The following is a 22,589-nucleotide window of genomic DNA, read 5'->3' on the forward strand; positions in this document are numbered from 1 at the left end:
AAAATGATTTAAGTAAGTGAAATATAACCAGCAGTGATTCTCAGTACACCTGAATTTGAAAAAACTAGACAAAAATACGGTCAACTCCTTGGTGAGAAAAGAAAGGGCCAACTTCCAGGAGATTTCTTGTCCTTGCACACTAATGAAAAAAATCCCAGATGGTTACCTGCTCCAATACCACTAATACCTCCCTATGAATTGATATGCTGGTGTAGAAAGTGAGCACCCACACTTCTCCTAGAAAATTGAAATATTCTAGGAAATATTAAAAAGGCAGAATATAAAAGAGAAATAGAAATCTTAAGAGACACAGAAACTCAGCCCCAGCAGATATTTTGGTGCCAGCTTATCTACAACACAAAAGACCTTCAGCTCCAGTATGATAGGATTAGACCTCACTCAGATCCAAACAGGACAAAGCCATTAAGCCATAATAGGAATAGGAATAATAGGAATCCAAAGCCCCTTCATTACATCACCCAGCAAGATTCAACCAAGCCTGGGACTCAAGATAACCTACAAAGTTGCCCCTGCAACTTGGGAGTCTGACAACCAATCAGGATACATTTCTTGCCATAGGAACAGGAAGCAAGTTCAAAGCCCAACAGAGGATATAAATCTTTCTCCCTCTCTTACGCATGCACTCATTTTTTTGTCCAGGATCTCAAACCATGTGGCCCTGCCCAGCATTAAACCATCCTTCCAATCAGCCTCCATGTTTCCAGTGTCTTTCTTCCCACTTGGAGCTGAACCCAGATGGACATTTCTTCCAACACTGGTTATAGATGAATTGCAAGATTTCATCAGGAGAAATTCTGAAGCTGACCTGAACAGCACTGTACTAGACAATAGTATGTTACCAATAGAATGTTTTGCAAGATGCCTGGTCTTTACTCTGAAGCAAGTATGGGGAAGGGAAGGCATGAAACTCAAATAAAAGTCTTGCTTATAGTACCGGTGTTTCTGATCTTCTGTTAATAATATCCACTGCTCCATGATTTCTCTGGGTTTCCATCTTCTGATGCTCAGACATTTCAAGCTCATCCTGGAGATCCAGGTTCTGTTTGGTCAGTGCTTCCACTTGACTCCTTAGCCTGCTGTGGGCAGCTTGCCAGTGGATTTTGTTTCTCCTGAACTCCTCCTGTAGGCCTGCAATTTGCTTCTTCAACATCTGTTATTAGAAAGCAGAGATTGTTTTCAAGAAGAAAAATAGATAGGGGTCCGTTTCTGATGAAAGACTAAGTATTTACATTAGATCTTAGTCTTTATCCATACAGGATGAGCATACCGGGGAGGTGTCAAACTGGGAGAGATTAGGCAGGCTCCTAAAGGATATTTTAAACCACCACCCCAGCCACCAAGTCAATAGATGCAAAAAGAGTTGAGTAACAATACAGAGAGAAAAATGGAAACTTGAGAGCTTGCCAATTTGCAATTATTGCAATTGATTATGTGCCAAAAGTCAGTGTCAACTCTTGGAAACCATACAGACAAGACTTCTCCAAGATGATCTGTCCCTAACCGGGACCTTCAGGTCTTCCAATGATAATTATTGCAATAAGGCCAATGAATTCCAACCTTTTATCTATCAGAGGAATTGGAATATAAATTCTATCATCTTACCTAATCAGCAGGGACGCATATTAAAGATGATGCCAATTGGAATGATGGAAGGTTGGAATCAAAAACCAACTTTACGCCAAGATCTGGCAAGGAAATTCTTTTGAAAATGCAATGGATTACTATCTTTCCCCACCAAATAGAGAACAGTAAGAGGAAAAAAAATCTGATAAATAGATCACTTTGAAGATTACTTGGCTGTTCCTCATTACCTTCTCCATCAGATCACTGCATGTATGCATATAAATAATTATAAAATGCCAGACAACAGAGAAATCAATATTAATCAATATCCTGGTGAAATTCCAGCTAACTTCTAAGAAGCATACATAGCCACACACATGCAGTACACAAAATTCCAATAGATTTTGAATACAAATCTTGACACAATCTGGAAGGAACTGTTTCCAAAATCTCAGAATATATGATGGCGGTTTCAGTCATTATTTTTGGCACTTGTAAAGATCTCCTATCAGACAGTACTGGCCTATAAGCCAAGCAGACAAGATTAACTGACTTAGTAATGATTTACCAGTCCAATAAGATATCTGATTTTAGATATTCTTTAACAAACAGTTTTCTTCTATATGCAGATAGATATGTAACACATATTCAGATAGATATGTAACACACATGTGTTCACATTTCATTCAGGGATTATGCCATTTCAATTCTAGTTGGAGATAACAATGGCACCTTAAGAAAATGGTTTAGGGTGAATAGAGAAAATATGAAGCAGAGGAGGTCTCTTTAAATACACTCCAAATACACACATAGGCAAACACATCTTAAGGAATTCTCTAGTGGTAATAGCATCCAGAATTTTACATAATACCTTTATTTTTAAAAAATAAACAAACTCATTAGCCTTGGGGGACATATTTTCCTCTCAAGTCATTTTGCTTTTCTCCTTTAAACCAAACTGCCATCATATCAAGGAAATTCCCCAATTATCTGTTCTATATTCTCATTTGAAAAAGTGAACTGAGGATTCCAATATAGTTACAACCAAAAAGATGTTACCTACTCTTATATGTTCAGACTCTTCCTCTTTTTTAATAGCTGGCATGGGCGTCTGACATTCTGGTGTTTCTCTGGCAAGTTTCAAAATTACTTGACTCTTACATTCTTTCAGGAGCTGTGATGGCTGAGCCTGCATAGCATCATACTGACTGATTTGTCTTCTGCTGGGGAAAAAAACAATAACATACCCTAACCCTAGAAGTAGGAATATCATACGACCAAGAAGACAAGCATTCTCTAGTGGTTCCCTCCCTCCCTCCTTTAATTGTGGATGGCTGGATTTTGAACAAACAGGATCAGCATTGACAGGGATTTCCCCAGAAGCTTTATCATCCATGCAAAATAAGACTCAAGAAAAAAAAAAAAAGATATAAGGGCAGAAAGCTATCAGATCCCCTTTGATTTTAAAACAAAGTTCCAAGAAGAACATTTAAATGTCCAATCACCATCCACTGATATTGTAATTAGGTATACGCAGAAAGACAGGCAAAGCTCAGACAAATCGACCATCAACATTCACATATAAACAACATCTACCCGCAATCATTTACAAAATAAATCTACAAAATATACAACTAAAAGCCAAAAGGGAAACAAAAAGAACCAAACACTTCCTCAGTAGCATTCAATACCCGGTAAGCAGAGAAAAACACTAGATTAACACTGGACCAACAATCAAGAAGTAAACCATATTCCAATTAAAAAACTACCAAGTCAGACAAACAAGCTAACAGTAAACAATAGTCTAATCAAGGAACCACCAAGATCACTCTCACCCACATTGACAGATCAAGCCATTAGTATATAAAATGAGAAACCAGTCTCACTCCCTTTTGGCATTGATATTACCTAGTTTATTACCTAAATTTTACCTAATGAAATGTCTGCAAGAAAACAACCACATTCAGAGAACACCCAGGACCCACAGTTTCCTTGATCTACAAATATTCTCTTCCATCAGAGACAAAGCTGTATATCAACAATACAAACAATAATTTGGACATTCGTGCTTGTCTTGACATTTAATTTGGCCTTGATCAACAACTCAGATAAATTTGGGGATTGGCATATCACAAAAGCAATGTATGAAATTAATATATCCAATCTTTGGCCACCTATGCTACCACAAGGACCAACTTATTTACCAAAGCACCTGTAGGCAGGACAAGAAACAACGGATAGAAACTAACCAAGGACAGAAACAACCTAGAACTAAGGAAAACATTTTTAACTGCGAGAACAATTAAACAACAGAAGAAATTGTCTTTGGAAAATGTGTGTGCCTCATCTTTTAAGAAGAGATTGGTCAGCCACTTATCAGAAATAGTATAGGTCTCTCTTGCGAGAGCAGGGGGTTGGACTAGATGACCTCCAAAGTCCCCTCCAACTCTGATACTGTTATTTTTATGCACACTGGAAATGGTTTTTGTGGGGTCTAAATAAGGATCGAATCAACTGCTTTCAGATTTTTTCTAGGAGATACCAAGAAGTGAATCAGGAACAGTCTAAGTACCAACAATGTTTTCTCTCTCTGAATTATAGATCCTGCTGGATAGCTAGCTCTCTAAATGGGAGACTGTAAATGCTCAGTTCACAGCCTAAAGATATCTAAACAATAATTCTGAAATGACTCCATATTTGCAGTTGTCAGTCTGTTCGAACCCATCATTCTAGATTAGTTGAGTTTCAGGAAATGATTAAAAAACCATTTTAGTAAGCCTCATATTACATTCTTGGGATCCAGGAGGAGAAATACAATCCAGCAATTTCTTCTTGTTTTTGTTTAATGTTAAAGATATCTGCCTTTATCTCTCTCTACTCTGGTAAGTAAATCATAAGGACATGTGGCTCAGATTTCACATGTTTAATCTCACATTAAATTCTTCTATTGTTCTCAGCATACACCTCTTGTTTTCAACCCTCGCCATCTGATCCATTTGCTTAACAACAAACATGCAAAGAGATAAATATTTCAAATACTAATTTCAGAGTTAGAAATAGGTCTCACGAGATTCCAGTCCAAAATGCAAATATGGGATGTTTTACAATTTTTAACCTTTTCTCTTATTCTTGTTGTTTCCACCCGTATGTTTTTATTTTTCCTGGCTAGAACAAGTAACAGAATAACAGAGTTGGAAGGGACCTTGAGTGTCTTCTAGTTCAACTCTGCTGAAGCAGGAGATGCTCAGGTATACCATTTCACACAAATGGTTGTCCAATCTCTCTCTCTATAAAAGCGAAATACTACTCATGCATCATCACAAAATCTCCAGAACCATAAAGCCTACAAACTTGAAATTTGGCATATATGTCCCCCTTGGCCTCTAGGTACTCAGTAAGAAAGGATTTTTCGAAATGACCATCAGAGCATTAGTATGTCATATATTACTACTAACACGGTCTGATGCTGAGGAGTTCTACTCCTCCTCCCCACCTGAAAATAAATCTGTTCCAAATGCAAAACACAAGCAGAGGAGTTTCAGTTTCAGTTTTAGTTTCACAGCACCAAGCAGCTTTAGTACAGATCAGTTGAGCTAAGCCATGCCCAGGCTCCTTGCTGTCTCCTTCTTGCTCACACTGCAAATACTGTTTCAGTTTCCAAACAACCTCACACACTGACAGGACCCTAGCCAGATGAATACCGATGGATGCTGCTAGGCAGAGGCATTGTAGTTGTGCTTTTAAAGTTGTAGCAACGTTTCAGCAGAATGATGGCAGATGAGATTCTGCCGAAACGTTGCTACAACTTTAAAAGCACAACTACAATGACGTGGGAAAATACCCAAACAAAGCTGAATACCATACACATAAGTACCCGTGAAAACTTAAGAATGAATATATATATACAATATATATACATACAGAGAGAGATACGTAAGATTTATACTTTTATCCTAAATAAATCTTCCTAATTTCCTTACCTGAGAAAATCCATTGCTTTTGCTTGCTCATCTTTCATTTGAGCTAAGAGAGAGGTTTCTCTGTGACTGACAGGATCCTCCCATTTGTGTTCTTCTGGCTTGGCCATTTGCCTCTTAGGAGCTTGCTCTAGAAAGAAATTCTTGTGATTATATTACTGTGTATTAACAACATAGTCTAGTAAGGTAATAGAAGTATCATAAGACGCTTTTCAATTCCCCATGCTGGCTGGGGAATTTGGGGAGTTGAAGTCCACACCTGTTAAAGGTAAGAAACACTGGATGAGAATGACCAAAAGATATTACATGGGGAAAAAAACTTTGACCTTCTGGTTTGGTACATATAACATATTAAGCCCACATGTGATTTATGGTTTCAATGGGGGGAGGTATATAAAGCTCTCTGGGCTCCAAAACAAATTTCTCAGGTGGAGCCCATCAGTCATCAGTTGTAGAGCAGGTGATTGCATTCTAGAAAGAAGAACTGAAATTGTATTAGGGCTTGCAGACACAAAGCCATCCTGACAGGCTTAGGCACTTTCAGTGGTCCTGGCAAGTTGTATCCGTATTAAGAATATCAAAACTAGGTTGAAAAAAAAGAGGAAAGCAGAGGGGGTGGCAGCTTGATTTCTGTATCTCTTTACTGCCATCTAGTGTTCACCTCTGTCATAGAACCGTGCCACAGAATCTCTCATCAAATTCCATGGTGATTTTAACAACAAGAAATTGTCCAACTCACACAATCATATGTAATCTGCATAATCAATTCATCTTCACTCCCCCAATTTCCCACCCTGCCACAAAATCGCAGTTCCATGAAATCACCCAATTTTGAATTAACTTTCAGAGGAATGGTGGTCTAAATGTTATTTTGATGGTTCTTCTTATCACAGCTTTATTAAAATGATGGAAGGCAACATGAGAATTAGCTTAATCTTAATTCTCCAGTTTATTCAATGGATCTAACAGAGTATAGATGAGGCGTACCAAACTCAGCGAAAATCAGCAAAAATGTCCAGTGCTTAAGCTCTGAAAAGTTTAATCTGTTTATTAAGGATGTTATATGCTTAGACAGAAGGACTCCCTCTCTGAGATCCTCAACTTTATTTTTTTTTCCTGTAAAAATAATTCAAAAAGGGAGCCTTTTGTTATCAGGCTTACAATGGGTAAAAAAAAAAAAAGACAAAGAGAGAAACCAAGAGAATTCTTTTTTTGTTTCTCCTCTTGTCCTCAGTGGTTAATAGAATAAAAGCTACAAAGAATTAGTGCTTCCACAGCTGCATCTCTTAAAGCATCCACAACAAATCCCTATACTGTGGTATGACACACAATGAAGCACATTAAAATTACATTACGCTGGAAGATCTAAGCAGATGGAATTCAGCTCCTGTGTATTTTTTTTTAAAGTCCTCTTTTGTATAATCCCTTTTATGCGCTTGATGAAAATCAGAATATATTTTCATCACTCCTTTAAGGGTCATCAGGAAGGCGGTTTAGCTACTAGACTGGACTCCTCAGAGTTGGTGCATTCCCTGGGCAAAGTTACAGGTTGCATCTCCAAAAAGTCTAGCTTTTAATTACTCTCTGCCTTATATAAAGATAAGAATAATGCACAAGGAAAAGATAACAGCAAGAAGAAACTCCCTGGTAACATCCAATCAGATGACCTCCTACTTTATCTTCTGCAGTGAACTCTGAACATGTGCTGAAGACTAACTTACTTAGACTAACAGTTAGACTAACTTAACTAGTTACTCACTGTCTTCTCTTATTCAAGAATACAGTAACTAGTTAAGTTAGTCTAACTGTACTGATTTATTGGAAGTCTTGTACATGTCTTATTATTGATTTTTCCTTCTTTCCTCTTATGTCTAACAAACTCCTTTTTTCACCAAGAGATTTGGCTTCATCTCTTCATTCAGAGATTGAACACTGGAATTTTCCATTAAAACCTTTGTCAAGTACTAGACTGGACATGCCCTTGTGAATCTGGGATTAGCCTTAGATCCTCTAAGTTCTGTCCTCTGCCCTCTTGTCCTTTGGGATGAGAAGATTCAAAATTCACCTGCCCACCCTTAGTTTTCCTAAAGCTAAGCTGAAGGTAAACGTTGAGAAAAAGGCCAAGATTAGAGGAGGGTATGTTAGAAAGCTCAGCCTGAATGGTGGCAGCCTAGTTCAATAACCTTCTACCAACATTAAACCTCATTATAAAGCAGTGTGTCTTAACTTCAGCAACTTTGTTCTGTGCAAACTTCAGCTCCCAGAATTCCCTAGCCAGCCTCCTATAGGATGACTGCATTGTAGAGCATATATTTTTCAAATTACCCTGACTGCCTTTCCTATGTTCTGGATTTGCTTTGCTCTTGAAAACAGGAAAGAGGCAAGCTACAAGATCATTTCTCAGAGAAAGAACCGGCCAATTTAGTTCTCCACCATAATTGCTTGCAGTACTCTTGCTCAGTACTTCAGGCTCTCGTCGATCTCTTATGGCTTCCTGGGGATGAAAAGGAGATGCCATGAAAGGCTTTTCATATTTCAAGCAGCCATCTCTGAGACTGGATTCACTGCCACTACTACTGCTATTTGTCGTCTGCGAGGTTTCCTTTTGGCTCATGAGTTCCTGAGCACTGAGTTTCTTGGGAAACGATTTTCCACAGCTTTTTAAGAAATAATCTTCAGCTTCACTGGGCTCATCTGTGGCATAATCGGCATCAGAGAGTTCCCCATCCTTGCCTCTGCTGGATGTTCTATGGAGCCCACACCTTGTGAGATCGGGAGGACAAGGCAAATCGTTGTCAGTAGATATGCAGAATGAATCGCTTGAAGAAGATTTTCCATTCCATCTCTTTCCAGGGTTTGCATTGTTGTGGTACTTCATTTGTAATTTAGCAAGTGTCATCTCTTGTTTTTTCTCTGGTTTACTTGTAACATTTATGATTTTATCATTGATTTTCTTAAACCCAGGGTTCCTTTCTAATTTGGTATCTGAACATTCATCTGCTTCAACATTATGTTTATTTTTGCACTGCCCAATCCTTTGTGTACCTTGAATAATCTGGAATTTGGAATTATGGTCCTCTGGATTGGGCTGTTCCCATTCTATGTTCTGAAAGTCAGAAACATCTAGTGAAGACTTTCCTGTTACCTGTGATACATCATCATCTAAACCTTCCATAAGCCATATTGGAATCTTAGAAATGGTGGATCCACTGAAAAATATATCAGAATGTTCTTTGGAATCAGAAGAAGAAGAGTCATTTTTTCCATCCACTTGTGTCTTAACGTCACTTAGTTGTTCATGCCACTGCTGTGAATGTTTGGACCAATTAAATGATAGTTCAGATTCTTTTTCACCTACCATCTCTTCATCATCACAATCAGAGTTACTTTCTTTTCTGCTTTCTGACCTTGATTCACCTTTATTATGCTGACATTTTACAACACCATTGGAAATAAAACAATTTCTACTTTTGTCATCTGGGAACATAACCTTCCTTTCTAATTGCAAGCATTTTCCCAGTTGTTTTCCTATTTTCCACTGATCAGGAGATGAGAGATTATGCTGATTAAAACTGGCTCTCCCAAGCAGTTTGGTAGGACTCCTGGCAAGACTTTCTCTATTTTTTTCACACTTCACAATGCCTTCTGGATATTCCAGAAATGAGTTTGGATCCATCATCTCTGTCTCATTGGAATCCTGCAAGAAATATGACAAAATATATAATGTAATGATAGATAAGCCAACATTTTAGCTAATACTAATCATTATTAAAGCATGCAATCTTAATGAGGGAAAATCTGATTCCAGAAGCTCATCTCCTTTTCATTTATTCATTTATGTTTTGCACATAAAATTTTACCTCTAGATATAGGTTGCTATTCAATGCCCACATATTTTTCCCTTTCTTATTTTCTTCTCTGAAAGCAAATGACAAACATGTACACATCATGTAGTCTCTTTCTGAGTATCCAGCATAATGCAAATGACAGAAAATGGAATAACAAACATTAAATCAAAGAAATTAAAGATTTGAGAGTAGAAAGGAAACAAAAATTTAGCTAACTCTGAGCATTCATAATGTCTCTCCATACTTTTCTGTCTTGGCAAACCATTCTTGCTTCCATCATACCCATCCACTGATTCTGTTCTTTGAACTTCTCACCTCTCTTTTTGGGGGGGGAATCTCATCAGTGCCATCCAACTATGACTTTTTCCAATTTTTCCCCTTTCTCTAGCCCCATTCACTTTTTCTTCTGTAATTTGATTCATATTTATTCTGATTATATGATCAAATTAACTGAGCATACTTCTTTCATACTAATCATGCACTTGCACTCAATCCATGTTGTTTCAGTAGCCATTCATTCTTGAGCCTCTCCTTGTTTTATCACGTATATCTTAAGTACCCACTTAGAACGCATCAGCTTGTTTTTAAAATATTTCTCCTACAATACTCAATATTCATTTACATATACCAAAGTGAGCAAAAGCAATCTCTTCTAGGCTACTATTTTCAGCTTTTCCAGAATCATTTCTTACAGTACCACCTTGACACCAGCATTTGTGTCTTAAAATGTTCCCACTGATTTTTCTATCATTAGTAGACATTCTACAAAGGGTCAAACATTAATCTTAGATACTGATGATTTTCAAATCCACACTTCTTGTTGCTCCTTGCAATCTAACATTTGCCTACAACTTCAAGCCTACACACTCTTCACTATTTTTCTCATATTCATAAAATTCTCAATGTAATTTTGAAGAATAAGCATCTGGCTGGCACATTGCCCACATGGAATAAAGTCTCACTGCATTCCCCAGATTTTGCTAATTGCCTCCACTTGAAACCTTTAAGGTTTGCCTTTCCCAGGTATCCTTACTAGACTTATCCTGTGAGGTTTTTTGCATTTATTCTTATTACCTTTACTGCTGCTTATATTTGTATATAAACTACACACAATCGCTTCATAATTAAACCACGTGTATTTAAACATACCATCTGTATCTAAAGTCTCACAATTTTTCATCATTCTCACAGCATTTACTATCTCCTTTCCATCCTTTTTTCTTTGACACTAGCATTTGTTTCCATTATATATTCTTCTACATTAACAATGCTACTCCCATACATATTTATCAAATAATCCTTATGGAATTCAGTGCTTTTATTTTAAATCCCATTTACTCAGCCAACAGCTCCTGGTTTAGTTCTTTTCATCCATTTGCATGTTTGCTGTTTAATATCCAACAAAATAATTCTGCATTTTTTTTTCTTTCTCTATTCCTATAGCTAGTGATTTTCAGCTGAAGTCCCACTGCATTTTGCTTCTACCTCTCTTAATCAATATGCTTAACATTCTATAGAGAGATCATTTCCCCTTACTTTCTTGTTTCCTAAAGACCTTAATTTCAGGGATCCATTAAAACTCTCTTGCATAATAAGAAATGCAGATCACTTTGGATAGTGAGATGGGTGGCATATAAATAAAATAAAAAAAAGATGTTTTATAGTAGTACAGATGGTCAATAAGCTGGAAAATTATTATTTGTTCAGCAGCGAGATATAAGAAATTTTGGTAAAGCAAACAATATTTTTCTATAACAATTAAGAAAACACAATTCATTTTCCACTATTAAATTATCCACAGCATTGTTTTTCACCTAGCTCATGGTACCTGGTATTGCATCTCAATTCTTGAAGTATCTACTTTCAGATCTTCAAAAGATTTTTCCATGTTTTTCTGTCTTTTTCCAACTCCAGGTCTGATTGATCTAAGACAGGAATAACAAAGCATATCTGAACAAAATAAACGGGCAATTTTTTGTTTCCCAATTAATTGCAGGCATGTTGTGCTCTTCTCTGCCATCTTCTCTCCCAACTGTTTTCAGGCAGGAGGTCCAAAAAGGCCTCGGGGAAGAGAAAAGCTCACCTGGTAGACCAAATTATGCCTATAGACAAGACATTCCCCACCCAGGCTTTGTAGTAAGTTTCAGAAAACAAGCTTATTTTATTCCTAACACTTAATTAATTCATTTAGTATATTTTATATGGCTACCCATCTCTCACAAAATGACTCTGAGTGGCACACAATCAGTTGTACCAGGCAGTAACAGGGCAAGGGCGCCATATTAGGTCTGCATTTGAATAACCTATGGTGTTGTACATTGAAAAACTTTTAACATAAAATTAAGTATTTCCATGCTTTAGATGCAATTCTGCCAACTCTACTTACAACAGTTGTAAAGATAACAGGAGGGCCTCCTAGCTCTTAAAGGACAACTTCTTCATCTTTTTCTTTGACAAGAGCATGCATAACACAGTTTCAATCATAGCTCCATTTTATACCTGTGCATAAAAAGATTGGTGCGTAAGCTCTCACCTGTCATCTACAATTTGAGTCTTCACACTTGTCCCTAATCCTGAGGGGGACAAAGGAATGGTCTCTTCTATTGATTGTTCTTCCCTTTCTTCTGTAATACTTGGCAAGCATTCAGGCCAGCATTCTTCAAGAAAGAAGCAAAAGGAACAAGATATAAGTTGGCTTTTTTATAAAGGGGTGGTGATGGGAAAAAAAAGTCATTATAAGTTGCATGACTTTGAAAGTGAGGGAAGGCTAAATAAAGACTTTTTTTATTCATTTTCCACATTGTATAATTCAACTTCCTTTTCTTTAGTAATTACAAAGATTCAATTAAGCAGGAAGTTCTAGCATCAGCACCTATCCTGGTGGGAGCAGTTAAAGATGAATGACAAGGTTAATGTTCTGTATTAACATACTCCAAATACTAATTTCTGATTGGTCCACACAAACGACATTGTGATTGGTCCACTGAATGGCAGTGATTGGTCCGCTAAGAATCAACTGCAATTGGCCGAGCCGATCGTGGGGCATTCAAAGACCTGTCATTGGCCGGCAAGCCACGAGCAATCCCTATATGAAGGGCTGCCGCAGCTCCAAGATCTTGTACAGATCTATACATGAAATAAAGAGCTTGAAGTACACTGGTCTCGCATCTCTTTCGTACCCGGTCTAACAGTTAATATCCAGAAAGGACACAGGCTGAGATTCCCTCTCCCTCTCTACATGTCAATGTCCAAAAGGGCAATTGTTTCACATATGTTCTGTGCTTTCTCTGCTCCAGTTAAATGCCTTAGACAAAAACCACACACCGTTTAAGGAACCACCCACAATCTTCCAAAACAGTTCACAGAAGATTTCCACTAAATTTGATCCTATTATTTGCTTTACTGAGGGGAAAAAATTCGCAGAAAGATCGTCCTCCAAAATGCATGCTTGCAACTATACTCACAACACTTTGGAAGTAGCTAGGCTAGTACTTAAACTCTTATTAATAAAAGGAAAAGTAATTGGAGATCAGGTTGAAAGAAACCACAGAACAGAAAATGCTGGAAATCAGTAATTTGGAAGTGGCCTTATTGGATTCTCTATAAAAAGTGAACAACAGAAACAGCAATTCCCAAGAAAGGAACACCCACAAACACACATTTCATAAAATATGCCTGTGCTTACCTTTGATTGGACCATTTTTCTGTTCTTCAAGAGGATGTCTAGAAGTGTTTTCTGTGTTGGTCTCATAACTCTGGGGAATTGAGTCCATGTTTGTTTCTATATGTATATAAAATATTCACACTAAAAATAAAATAATCAGAAATAGCTGTGGTAATGTTTTGAATACTTTTGGGACTGTTCCAATTTACAGAAGTCGTATATGGTGAAAACTGGGTTTAACCACATGATTAGTGCCAATCTTGGGATTTTATTTAGCACTATATACAGGCCCTACTCAAGTATACACCATACATCAACTTGATGCTTGATAGGATGTCATCCAACTCCCTTACCACATAGATGCATTTTCCCAGAATTTGCCCACATGACCAAATAACACGAGAATAAAGAACTTATTACTGTTATCTTTCAACCAGTTTCCTCTGCCGTACTGCATTTCCTTACCTATGTCTCAAATAACAGAGCATCAACACCAAGAATTGGGCAGCTTTGATTTACATATAAAAAGATGTTTTTATCCCTGTTAGTTGAACAATCCACAATAGCCTGGTTATGCCTAATACTAAACTGTAATGAAAAATTCACAAATCACTTTAAACCTAAATTAAAAGAATATCTTTTTTTTATGAGAAACAATCCAAAATATGCCATCATTGTTCGACATGGTACCAAAGAAGAGATAAGAAATGGAGGCAGATGTGCCATCATGGCCAAATTGTGCCAAACTAACAAATACTATCCTTACTGTTAGCAGAGAGCAGAATAGCCAATATGAGTACAGTTAAAGCTGTAAGTTAATATACATCTTTATTACTAAAAATATGTCAAAGCCATAATTGACCAAAGCCATAATAAACAACAGAAGTCAATGAATCTGATCGTGGCACATGGAACACTGTGCATTGGAACCTAAGAAGAATAAATAATAATGAGCATGAATTAATGAATGAAATAAAATTTTATGTTGTATATTTATGAAATTAAGAAAACAAGGAAGGCTATATTCAGATGTGGTATTCAGCAGGTTCTGACCAGTTCTGGAGAACTGGTAGTGGAAATTTTGAGTAGTTTGGAAAACTGGCAAATACCACCTCTGACTGGCCCCACCCCCATCTATTCTCTGCCTACCGAGTCCCAGCTGATTGGCTGGGTCTTCTTTTGTTGCCCTGTACAGGAGAACGGAGCTGGAAAGCAGGTTAGTGGGGTGGGAATGGGATTTTGCAGTAACTTTCCCCCAGGAGTGGAGTGGGAATGGAGATTTTACAGTATCCTTCCCCTGCCATGTCTACCAAGCCAGACCCACCAAGCCAAGCCCACAGAACCAGTAGTAAAAAATTTTGAACCACTAGCTATATTGTAATAGCTCTGAAAGAATAGAGTATGAGCTAATGAGTTTATATTGGGAAATGAAGGTTTAAGTATCATGAGAAGGGGAAAATGTGTTTTCCCTTTTTGTTATAGATACATCATACTTCTATAAGCCAGGTTTGATTAAGGGACTGGTTTATGAATAGCTATTGCACTGAATTTGCAAAAAATCTTCCAGAGGCGGTTAAGCAGTCAACAAATCCGTGAAACCTCCTGAAAGGGATAGAATAGCAGTAAGAAGGATGGAAGGCATATAGGAAGTTGAAGAGACTGGAAGAACAAATAAAATAAATGCATGATGAATGGCAAGCAGGTAGATATCAGTCCAATAATCTTGTTCAGTTAGAAGGAATTGAAAATGTGGGGCCTTGAATTCATTTTTTGAAGAACTGCCACACAAAATACATAGGTATCAGACAATGTCGGATTCATAACTTGCTATTAAATCACAACTTTTAGCAATGATTTATTAATGGAGTCCTAACAGCCAGGTTCACCCATCATGTTAAGCCATATAGCTTGGCTCTCATATTTTGTTAAGCAAAAATAAGCCATAATATCATTTAACTGTCATCAATTAGGAGCTTGGTTAATGTGAAAATCTTATCCTATGGAAGAGAATTGTATCCTGTGGAAGAGAATGATAACAAAGCTGTCTGACATTGTTTGGAATGATGCAGGATCTCCTGCCTGTGTAGGCGTTAGACTAGAAGACCTCCAAGGTCCCTTCTAGCTCTGTTATTCTGACTAACAAAGTTCTTTGCATTTGAATCTTTTGCAATTCAGTGAATTCCACCAGGGTAAAAGGTCAATTAAAACTTCTTACAGAAAACAACTTTTTGTCAATTTTGGCTACAAGCCACAGAGGGTATCCTGGTAGCTGAGCGTGCTAGAAACATTCTGAGGTACACTCAGTCCTTGTATCTGCTCATTCTGTTTCTGGGGATTCACTTAAATTCTTCTACAAAAGCAAAAGACTCTTATGTCTTTCTCAGTTTTGGGAGCCTGAGCTTGAATATTATTTACATTACATAAATGTACATACCGAATTGCAACTGTTAATTGCCAAAATGTTGTGTGCTTTATTTTTATTTTTTGTTTTGCTGTATTTTTCTTTTTGAAGCACTTTTTTAATGCATAGCTTTTGTATACATTTGCACTGTAATTATCTTTGTGCTTTGTCTCTTTTCTTTTTCTGTTTCTTTTAAAAGCAGTTAAAAATAAATTTTGAAAATGAAAGGTTTCAGGATTGTAGTGTCAGGATAAGAGATCTCCTCTTTGGTAGTCTGCTGTTGTTCTCAACTAACAGCAATTTTCTGAATATAGGAAAAAAGGGCATGTAGGAAGGACGTGTAGGCCTTTAGATTCAAAATCAAAATGCTGATTCACAAGGGCATGATTTTCTAGCAGGAACTATCCACATATCCTTAGAACATCTGCTTTTTTTTTTCCTGGAACCCTGAGTCTTCCCTCCACAGCTGTTCTGAAAACCTAAGAAACCAGGGCCAGTGATGGGGCGTAAAAACATTAATTAACATTTTTGACATCCATTCTCTTCCAGGCAAGAAAATATATACTTGTTTTTTTTAAAAAAATACAGAGAAATGTTGTGCACGTACCCACTCAACATTTTTGGTTGAGTGTCTGTAATTAATAGCAATTTTCAAGAAAGTGTAGGTTTACATATAGACACAAAACCCAAAGGCAAATACAGAATAAAAAAATACAGAAATATCTTCTTGCTTAGGTCTACACTGTTATACCAATTTATTTGACTGAGTGATAATGTAGGTGTAACTTACTTTAGACAGAGAAGAATCTTACCTATATTCCTTGAGATATGTGGCTTGTTGAGTGAAACAGCAGCAGCAGAATTGGATTTTCCGAAAGTTTCACAGCAGGAAGAAGTCCAGCTGCAGCTGGTGACATGAAACGCTGAGGAAAAATGCAAATGATCGAGTTTCTGAAAGGTTTGATATCCAGAAAGAGTGAAGTGTGATCTAGATCCTCAGGTATAGCAACTTCTCATCCCAGCTTGCTACTATTGTCAGAATTATTGAGCCGTGTAAGTGGTATTTCCTGATGACAGTCTCTCCTTCTGATCACTTGTTCCAGGAGGTAATACTTTCACCAGAGAGTCTTTTGAAATCCAGGGAAATTGACATTTTTTGTTCTCCAAGCTATAGGTTTGCTTTTCCCATTTCTCAAAACATTTATTAAGGATAGAGAATCAGCAGACTTGAGACTTTTATGCCGCCCATCTCACCAAGACCAAGGGAATTATTCTGAAGTTGTCTCTTGAGTTGAACAAGGAAGTCTACTGCACTGACCAAGAAAGTTCTTTCTTCCATAAGAACTGGAAAAACATTCAACAGTCATGTCAGGAGCAATTCAATAGTAAAGATTAAATATTCCAGAGATATATAGATATTTCTGATATGCAGTACATTTGAGTAATCATCCTTGCTATAGTTCCCATGAAAATCAATTTCCTGTCTCAACTAAGACGCAACAGATTTTCTAAAGAGATGAAATACATATAATTCATATATGTCTGTACATCTATTATTACCTCTACTGGACAGTTAAAAAGTCAACTATTTTAATCAAGCCCAAGATGATTCTAACAAATGGAAAATCAAACAAAAAGGAAAAGCAATCATAGTTTTAAAAGATTTATGGGAAAACTGAAAAAGATTATAATAAAAATGCTTGATGGATAAAAAAGAAATAAAAATGAATTTAGAAAAAAGTTCAATGGAAGAACTAATAAAAACAGCAGAAATGGTTTAAGACTGAGTGGAACTGATTAAAATTGGAATCTTCTAAAAATGATCTGTGACATGACTTTGGGCTCAAATATCTGATTGGTTTACATCCAATTATAGCTAAACAGCTTAAAGAAGTATTGAATGAAGGAAAATCAATGACTGGTTAATAAGCAGCAAAACATAGTGATTCCAAAACATCCAGCAAAAGGGGCAATGGCAGGAATCTATGGGCCTGTAATATGCTTGCATACAGTGCTTAATTTACTCACAGGCATAACAGCAGACAACATCCAAGATTATTTAGAAGAAAATAACATCCTTCTTAGTAGAAAGTAACTTAAAGGAAAAGCAGAGATACGAAAGGTCAACTTCTGATGGATAAAATGATTTTGGAGAATTGCAAAAGGCAAAAGCGTGATTTACGTATGGTCTGGATTGACTATAAAAAGGCATACAATAATAAAATTGAAATGCCAAATGGACAAACCTTCAGTAGCGTTTTTCAGTTTTTCAGATGGAGAACATCAAGGACGGACAAGTTAAAAATGTGATTAATAAAGAACACGCCCAAAGAGTGAGAAAAGTGCTTAAAACAATATTGAATGTTGGAAATACATCAAATCCATCAATACCTGAGCCATCCCTGCAATAAAGGCTCACTGCTGAAATTAATAACTGGACACAAGTTAAACTGGACAGTTTAGACACAAAACAAGAAAGCTAGTGACTATTCACTATGCAATACACATCCCTGTAGTGATATTAATAGATTATACTTGCCATGCAGAAATGGAGGCAGAGGTTTATTTCATGTCAAACTGTTGAAGAAGAAAGACATGTATTAGTTGATTATAAAAAAAGACAGCCACGAAAAAGCATTGTTGCAAGCTAATAATTTATTAAATGTGCAGGAAACAAAACATGGGTATCAACATAAGAAGAACAAAATGCTGGCAAGGAGAAATATTACATCAGTGGTTCTCAACCTATGGCCCATGGACTCCTGGGTGGGTGTGCAATGTCAGAAGGGTCCGTGAATATTTGATGCAGGCCAGCAGTTTAATCTCAAGTTAATTCTTGATGGTCCATGACCATGGTCTGTGGCCACAAAAACTATTTAAAAGGGTCCAAGGTGAAGAAAAAGAACCACTGTATTACATGACGAATTTCTACAAACGATTAAGGGGAAAATAGATAAAGATATCTAGCAAAGGCTTACAGCTGGAACATTAATAAAAGAAACCAAAGGCTTGATTTTGGCTGCTCCAAAGCAAGTTATTCAAATGTAATCTAAGTCAGAATGAAAAATCAGATGATTGAAAGGCATGACAAAGTAGCAACAATGGTGCATTGGAATATCTGCAAGAAATAACATTTGCCTGCAAGCCAGAACTGGTAGGATCACAAAATAAACACAGAGAAAATGAAGAAACTAAAGTGTTCAGAGATACTAGAATTCCAGCATAGAAGTACCTGCCACATAGCACCCCAGACGTAACAACTGTTGAGAAGGGAAAAAGAAAAAGGATGTATAAGGATGTAGGCAATACTTGAGGATAGCAGAATAGAAAGAACTGGAGAAAATTATAAAATAGGAAGACCTGCAAAAAGAAGTAAAAAAAAATGGGGTTAAGAAAGCAAATATAGTACCAATGGTAATCGGTGCCTTGGTATAATCCCAAGACAACTGGAGTACCGCTTGAATATCATTGGCATTGACAAATTCACCATCTATCCATCAGTTCAAAAGGCAGCTTTATATGGAACAGCTTACACCCTATAACAATACCTTTAACATCATCAAACAACAATTTCTGCCTATTCCAGGTCCTCGGGAAGGACTTCATAAGTGAATAAAAATGCCAAATCCAATATAATCATCTGACTGCCTCTGCAACCAATCATAATAATAAATTATTAATCTTGTAAAATACCGCACTCTCAACAATTTTGAGTAGCCCTCAATCATCAAAGAAATTATGGTACAAATCAATAAAATATAAAAAAACTAAAGACAAACAGTTGACAGCATGATAAAGCAAAGAATCAAATAAATGAAACGGAAATAAACTGATGAAAAACCACCCCAAAGGAGTTATGTTATTACTTTCAAGAAACAAGCTGTTTGTATTGAGGGTTAAAATAATTTTCTCCCTCTGTTTTATTCATAAGCATCTCAGAGCCCTAGAAGACTTCTCTGAAATATGCAGGCACGGGGGTGATTCTCTCTGGCTGTTATCTAGATATACGTTTCTACAAAGGAAGTAACCTGGGTTTACACGTTGAGGAAAGAGGGCACTCTGTTCATAGATGATAAATCACTGCGTTACCGCACATGTTTTTCCTTACCTGCCAATCAAAGACAGCTTTATTTCCAGCCCTGGTCTAAGCATGCACTGCAATTTAAAGAGTTCAGTCCAATTCAGTTCAGTTCCGCTGAAATAGATGCGTGGTTTCCAACATTCAAAAGCCAACTTTCGTAGGTAGTCTCTGAAAGTGTTGAGTCGTCAACCCTGTAAGCCGCAATATCATTGTTTTGTTTTAGCGTTTAGTTTGAACAAGACTTATCGTTTGGAATACGAATACACTCAATTAACCAGGAACGACCAGCGTTTGTTCAGAAACGCTACGTGGCCGCGTTATTGGCTGCCACTGCGCTCATCCTTTGGTTCCAGTAAGAGTAAAAAAAAAAGAGGTGTATTAACGAGCTGTTTTAAAAAAGGAGGGGAGGATAGCGGAGAAGTGGCGGGGGAACAACACCCTCCAATATCATACACACCCATGCAACACGCCTTTGACCGTCCTTCTCCAGGGCTTCTTTAGGATTTGTATGTGAGAGACGCAAATTGTCCTGAGCTTGAGCGAAACGGCTAAAAAGAAGGAAGTTTAAGACGCCCGGAGGCTCTTCTGTAGCTACAGCAACCGTAAACAGAAAAAGCTGAAACGGCGGCGTGCAAGAGCGGGCTACTAGATCAGTGGCACGCAGGCACGGCGCCAAGCCCCGATCCTGGCCAACGGTGACCGATCTAGCTTGCCCCTGGTCCCACGTGGCTTTGGGTTCAGGCGAAATGTGGGGGATCCGCTCGCTTTCCCGGGAATTGGAAAGGGTGACCTGTTTGCTGGTGAGGAATTTCGACCTATTGCGTTGAAAGATTTGTAGAGAGAGAAGAGACTGTTGAATTCTAGAGGCAACTTGGACCTTCTGGTTTTCCTTTGAAGAACTTTCGCTTCTCATCCAAGAAGCTTCTTCAGGTGAGAAGCGAAACGTCTTCCAAGAAAAACCAGAAAGTCCAGTTGCCTCTTGAAAAAGCACCTTTGCCACAACGTGACCTGGATGACTGAGAATCTCCATAGACAGTTGGATTGTAGAGATTTCTTGACTTCTTGTACTGTCTCCAGGTCTCTAATCCTGTGAACTGAAACTACCTTGGTTACCGCATTACAAAAAAGATGTTGAGACTTTGGAAAAAGTGCACAGAAGAACAACCAAGATGATTATGGCCCTGGACCTAAAAACATATGAAGAACGTTTGCAGGATTTGGATTTGGCTAGTCTAGAAAAAAGGACTCCAGGTGACATAATAGTATTCCAGTATTTGAGAGGCTGCCACAAAGAGGAGGGGGGGGTGTGAACTTATTTTCCAAAGCACCTGAGTGCAGGACAAGAAACAGTGGGTGGAAACTAATCAAGGTGAGAAGCAACCTGGAATTAAGGAGAAACTTCCTAATAGTGAGGAAAATCAGAACAGTTTGACTTCAGACGTTCTGGGCACTTCATTACTGGAGGCTTTTAAGTCTAAAATGGTATAGGGTCTCCTGCTTGAGTTGGGGGGGGGATTGGACTAGATGACCTTGAAGGTCTCTTCCAGCTCTGTTTTGATTTCTTTTAATACGCTAATATTCAGATCCATCCTGTTGTATCATATAAGCTAACAATTCACTGCAGATCATTTAGGTTTTCAGGCAACTAATTGGCAGCATCTGGACACACAGAATGCACATCAATGTCCACAAATATAACATTATAAAAAACATTATTGATGCACATTGATTTCATTTACTCTGCTGCAGCCTCATCATTTTGCCTTTTATCCCTTCAAAAATAATTTTATTTCAATCAAAATGGCTGTTATCTCTTCTTTTGTTACTGCTCCTTGTTTCTTTTACTACATTTTTTTTCAATTAATTTTCTCTGCATGTTAGTCTCCCTCCCTCCATCTCTTTCTCCAATATTCTTTTGTTGTTTTCTTCTCATCCACAACTTCTTCCATTTCATAATTCCACTAAATGCCCTTCTTCATTCTTATTAGGAGAACTTCATGCACTTCAGTGGTACTTTTTAGCACAATTCATTCACCTTTTATTATCTTCCAGACAACTTCTACATCCTTTTTTACACACCTGCTTTTTCTTTTCTTTTTTAAAAAAGTTTTTATTGAACAAAACAATTAAAAACATTGAACGTGGTGAAGTCGGTTTGATGTGATTTTGGATCAATACTGCATATATATATATATATATATATATATACATACATACATATACACACACACACACACACACATATACATATACACATACATACATATATATACATATACATATATGGATGAACACAAAAATGCAGTCAAAAAGCTGGAACACACTTCCTCACTAGTCCAACACATGGAAGCCACAGGTCATAGCATCAACTTCAATGGCACCAAAACCCTAGCCACTATAGAAAACCCCAGCCACAGAATCATCAGAGAAGATACAAAATTTCCTGAGTTTTCTGATGCGATATACTGAGCGGGTGGCTGTGATGTAGCATTCTGGGTTTTAGTCTGGCTTCGAGTTTGGGGTCTGGGTCTGTGTTCTTGGCGTGTCAGCTTGTTTGGTTTTGGGGTCGGGGGGTGCGAAAGCTGGTGAAGCAGCCGTGGTGTTTTCCGCATGGTGGTTGTCCTTCGTTTTTAGGATGGGCTTGGGCCTGGGTCTGATGAGGGGGATTGGCGGTGGTGTGCCATGTTGTTTTGGGTCTGGTGTTGGTTTACATGGCTGGGACTCATTTGTGAGGGCTAGCTTCCAGATGTCTGGTAGGGGGGAGGTATTGTCCCGTCTATTCATGTTATGGGGGTGTTTCTCTATCTCGATGGCTTCCCTGATTATTCTCTTGCTGGAGTGTTCAGTGTTGGATATTAATTTGGTTCCTTCGAAATTAATTTCATGTCCTATGGCTTTAAGGTGCTGGAAGAGGGAGGAAGTATTTTCTTCTCTTCTGACTGCGTTGTTGTGTTTTACGATGCGTGTATTTATTCTCCTGTTGGTTTGTCCAATGTATGTGGCTGGGCAATTGTTGCATGGTATTTCATAAACT

The 22,589-nt window shown here is 37.6% G+C and overlaps 1 protein-coding gene across 5 annotated transcripts in view; it reads right to left on the reverse strand.

Moving 5' to 3' along the window:
* The window catches only part of TCP10L3 (uncharacterized), a 39,488-nt gene extending 19,357 nt beyond the window's left edge, over positions 1–20,131 (reverse strand). The window contains exons 1-9 of one of the 5 annotated variants that reach the window (XM_087938346.1): positions 20,013–20,131; positions 16,287–16,818; positions 13,095–13,214; positions 11,943–12,066; positions 11,238–11,334; positions 7,887–9,258; positions 5,565–5,691; positions 2,648–2,807; positions 956–1,171 (exon numbers count right to left, since the gene is read on the reverse strand). In XM_087938346.1, the coding sequence (XP_087794472.1) occupies positions 956–1,171; positions 2,648–2,807; positions 5,565–5,691; positions 7,887–9,258; positions 11,238–11,334; positions 11,943–12,066; positions 13,095–13,182 (2,184 nt within the window). In that variant the 5' untranslated portion in view covers positions 13,183–13,214; positions 16,287–16,818; positions 20,013–20,131. Of the gene's footprint in view, positions 1–955; positions 1,172–2,647; positions 2,808–5,564; positions 5,692–7,886; positions 9,259–9,421; positions 9,477–11,237; positions 11,335–11,942; positions 12,067–13,094; positions 13,215–16,286; positions 16,819–19,582 lie in introns of those variants that run through there. The other 4 variants (XM_087938352.1, XM_087938358.1, XM_087938343.1 and 1 more) reach the window with 4 other exon arrangements.
* Positions 20,132–22,589: the final 2,458 nt, after the last annotated feature.

Source organism: Pseudonaja textilis, chromosome 1 (assembly GCF_049901715.1).
Source record: "Pseudonaja textilis isolate UNSWEBS1 chromosome 1, rPseTex1.2, whole genome shotgun sequence".
Taxonomy (NCBI): domain Eukaryota; kingdom Metazoa; phylum Chordata; class Lepidosauria; order Squamata; family Elapidae; genus Pseudonaja; species Pseudonaja textilis.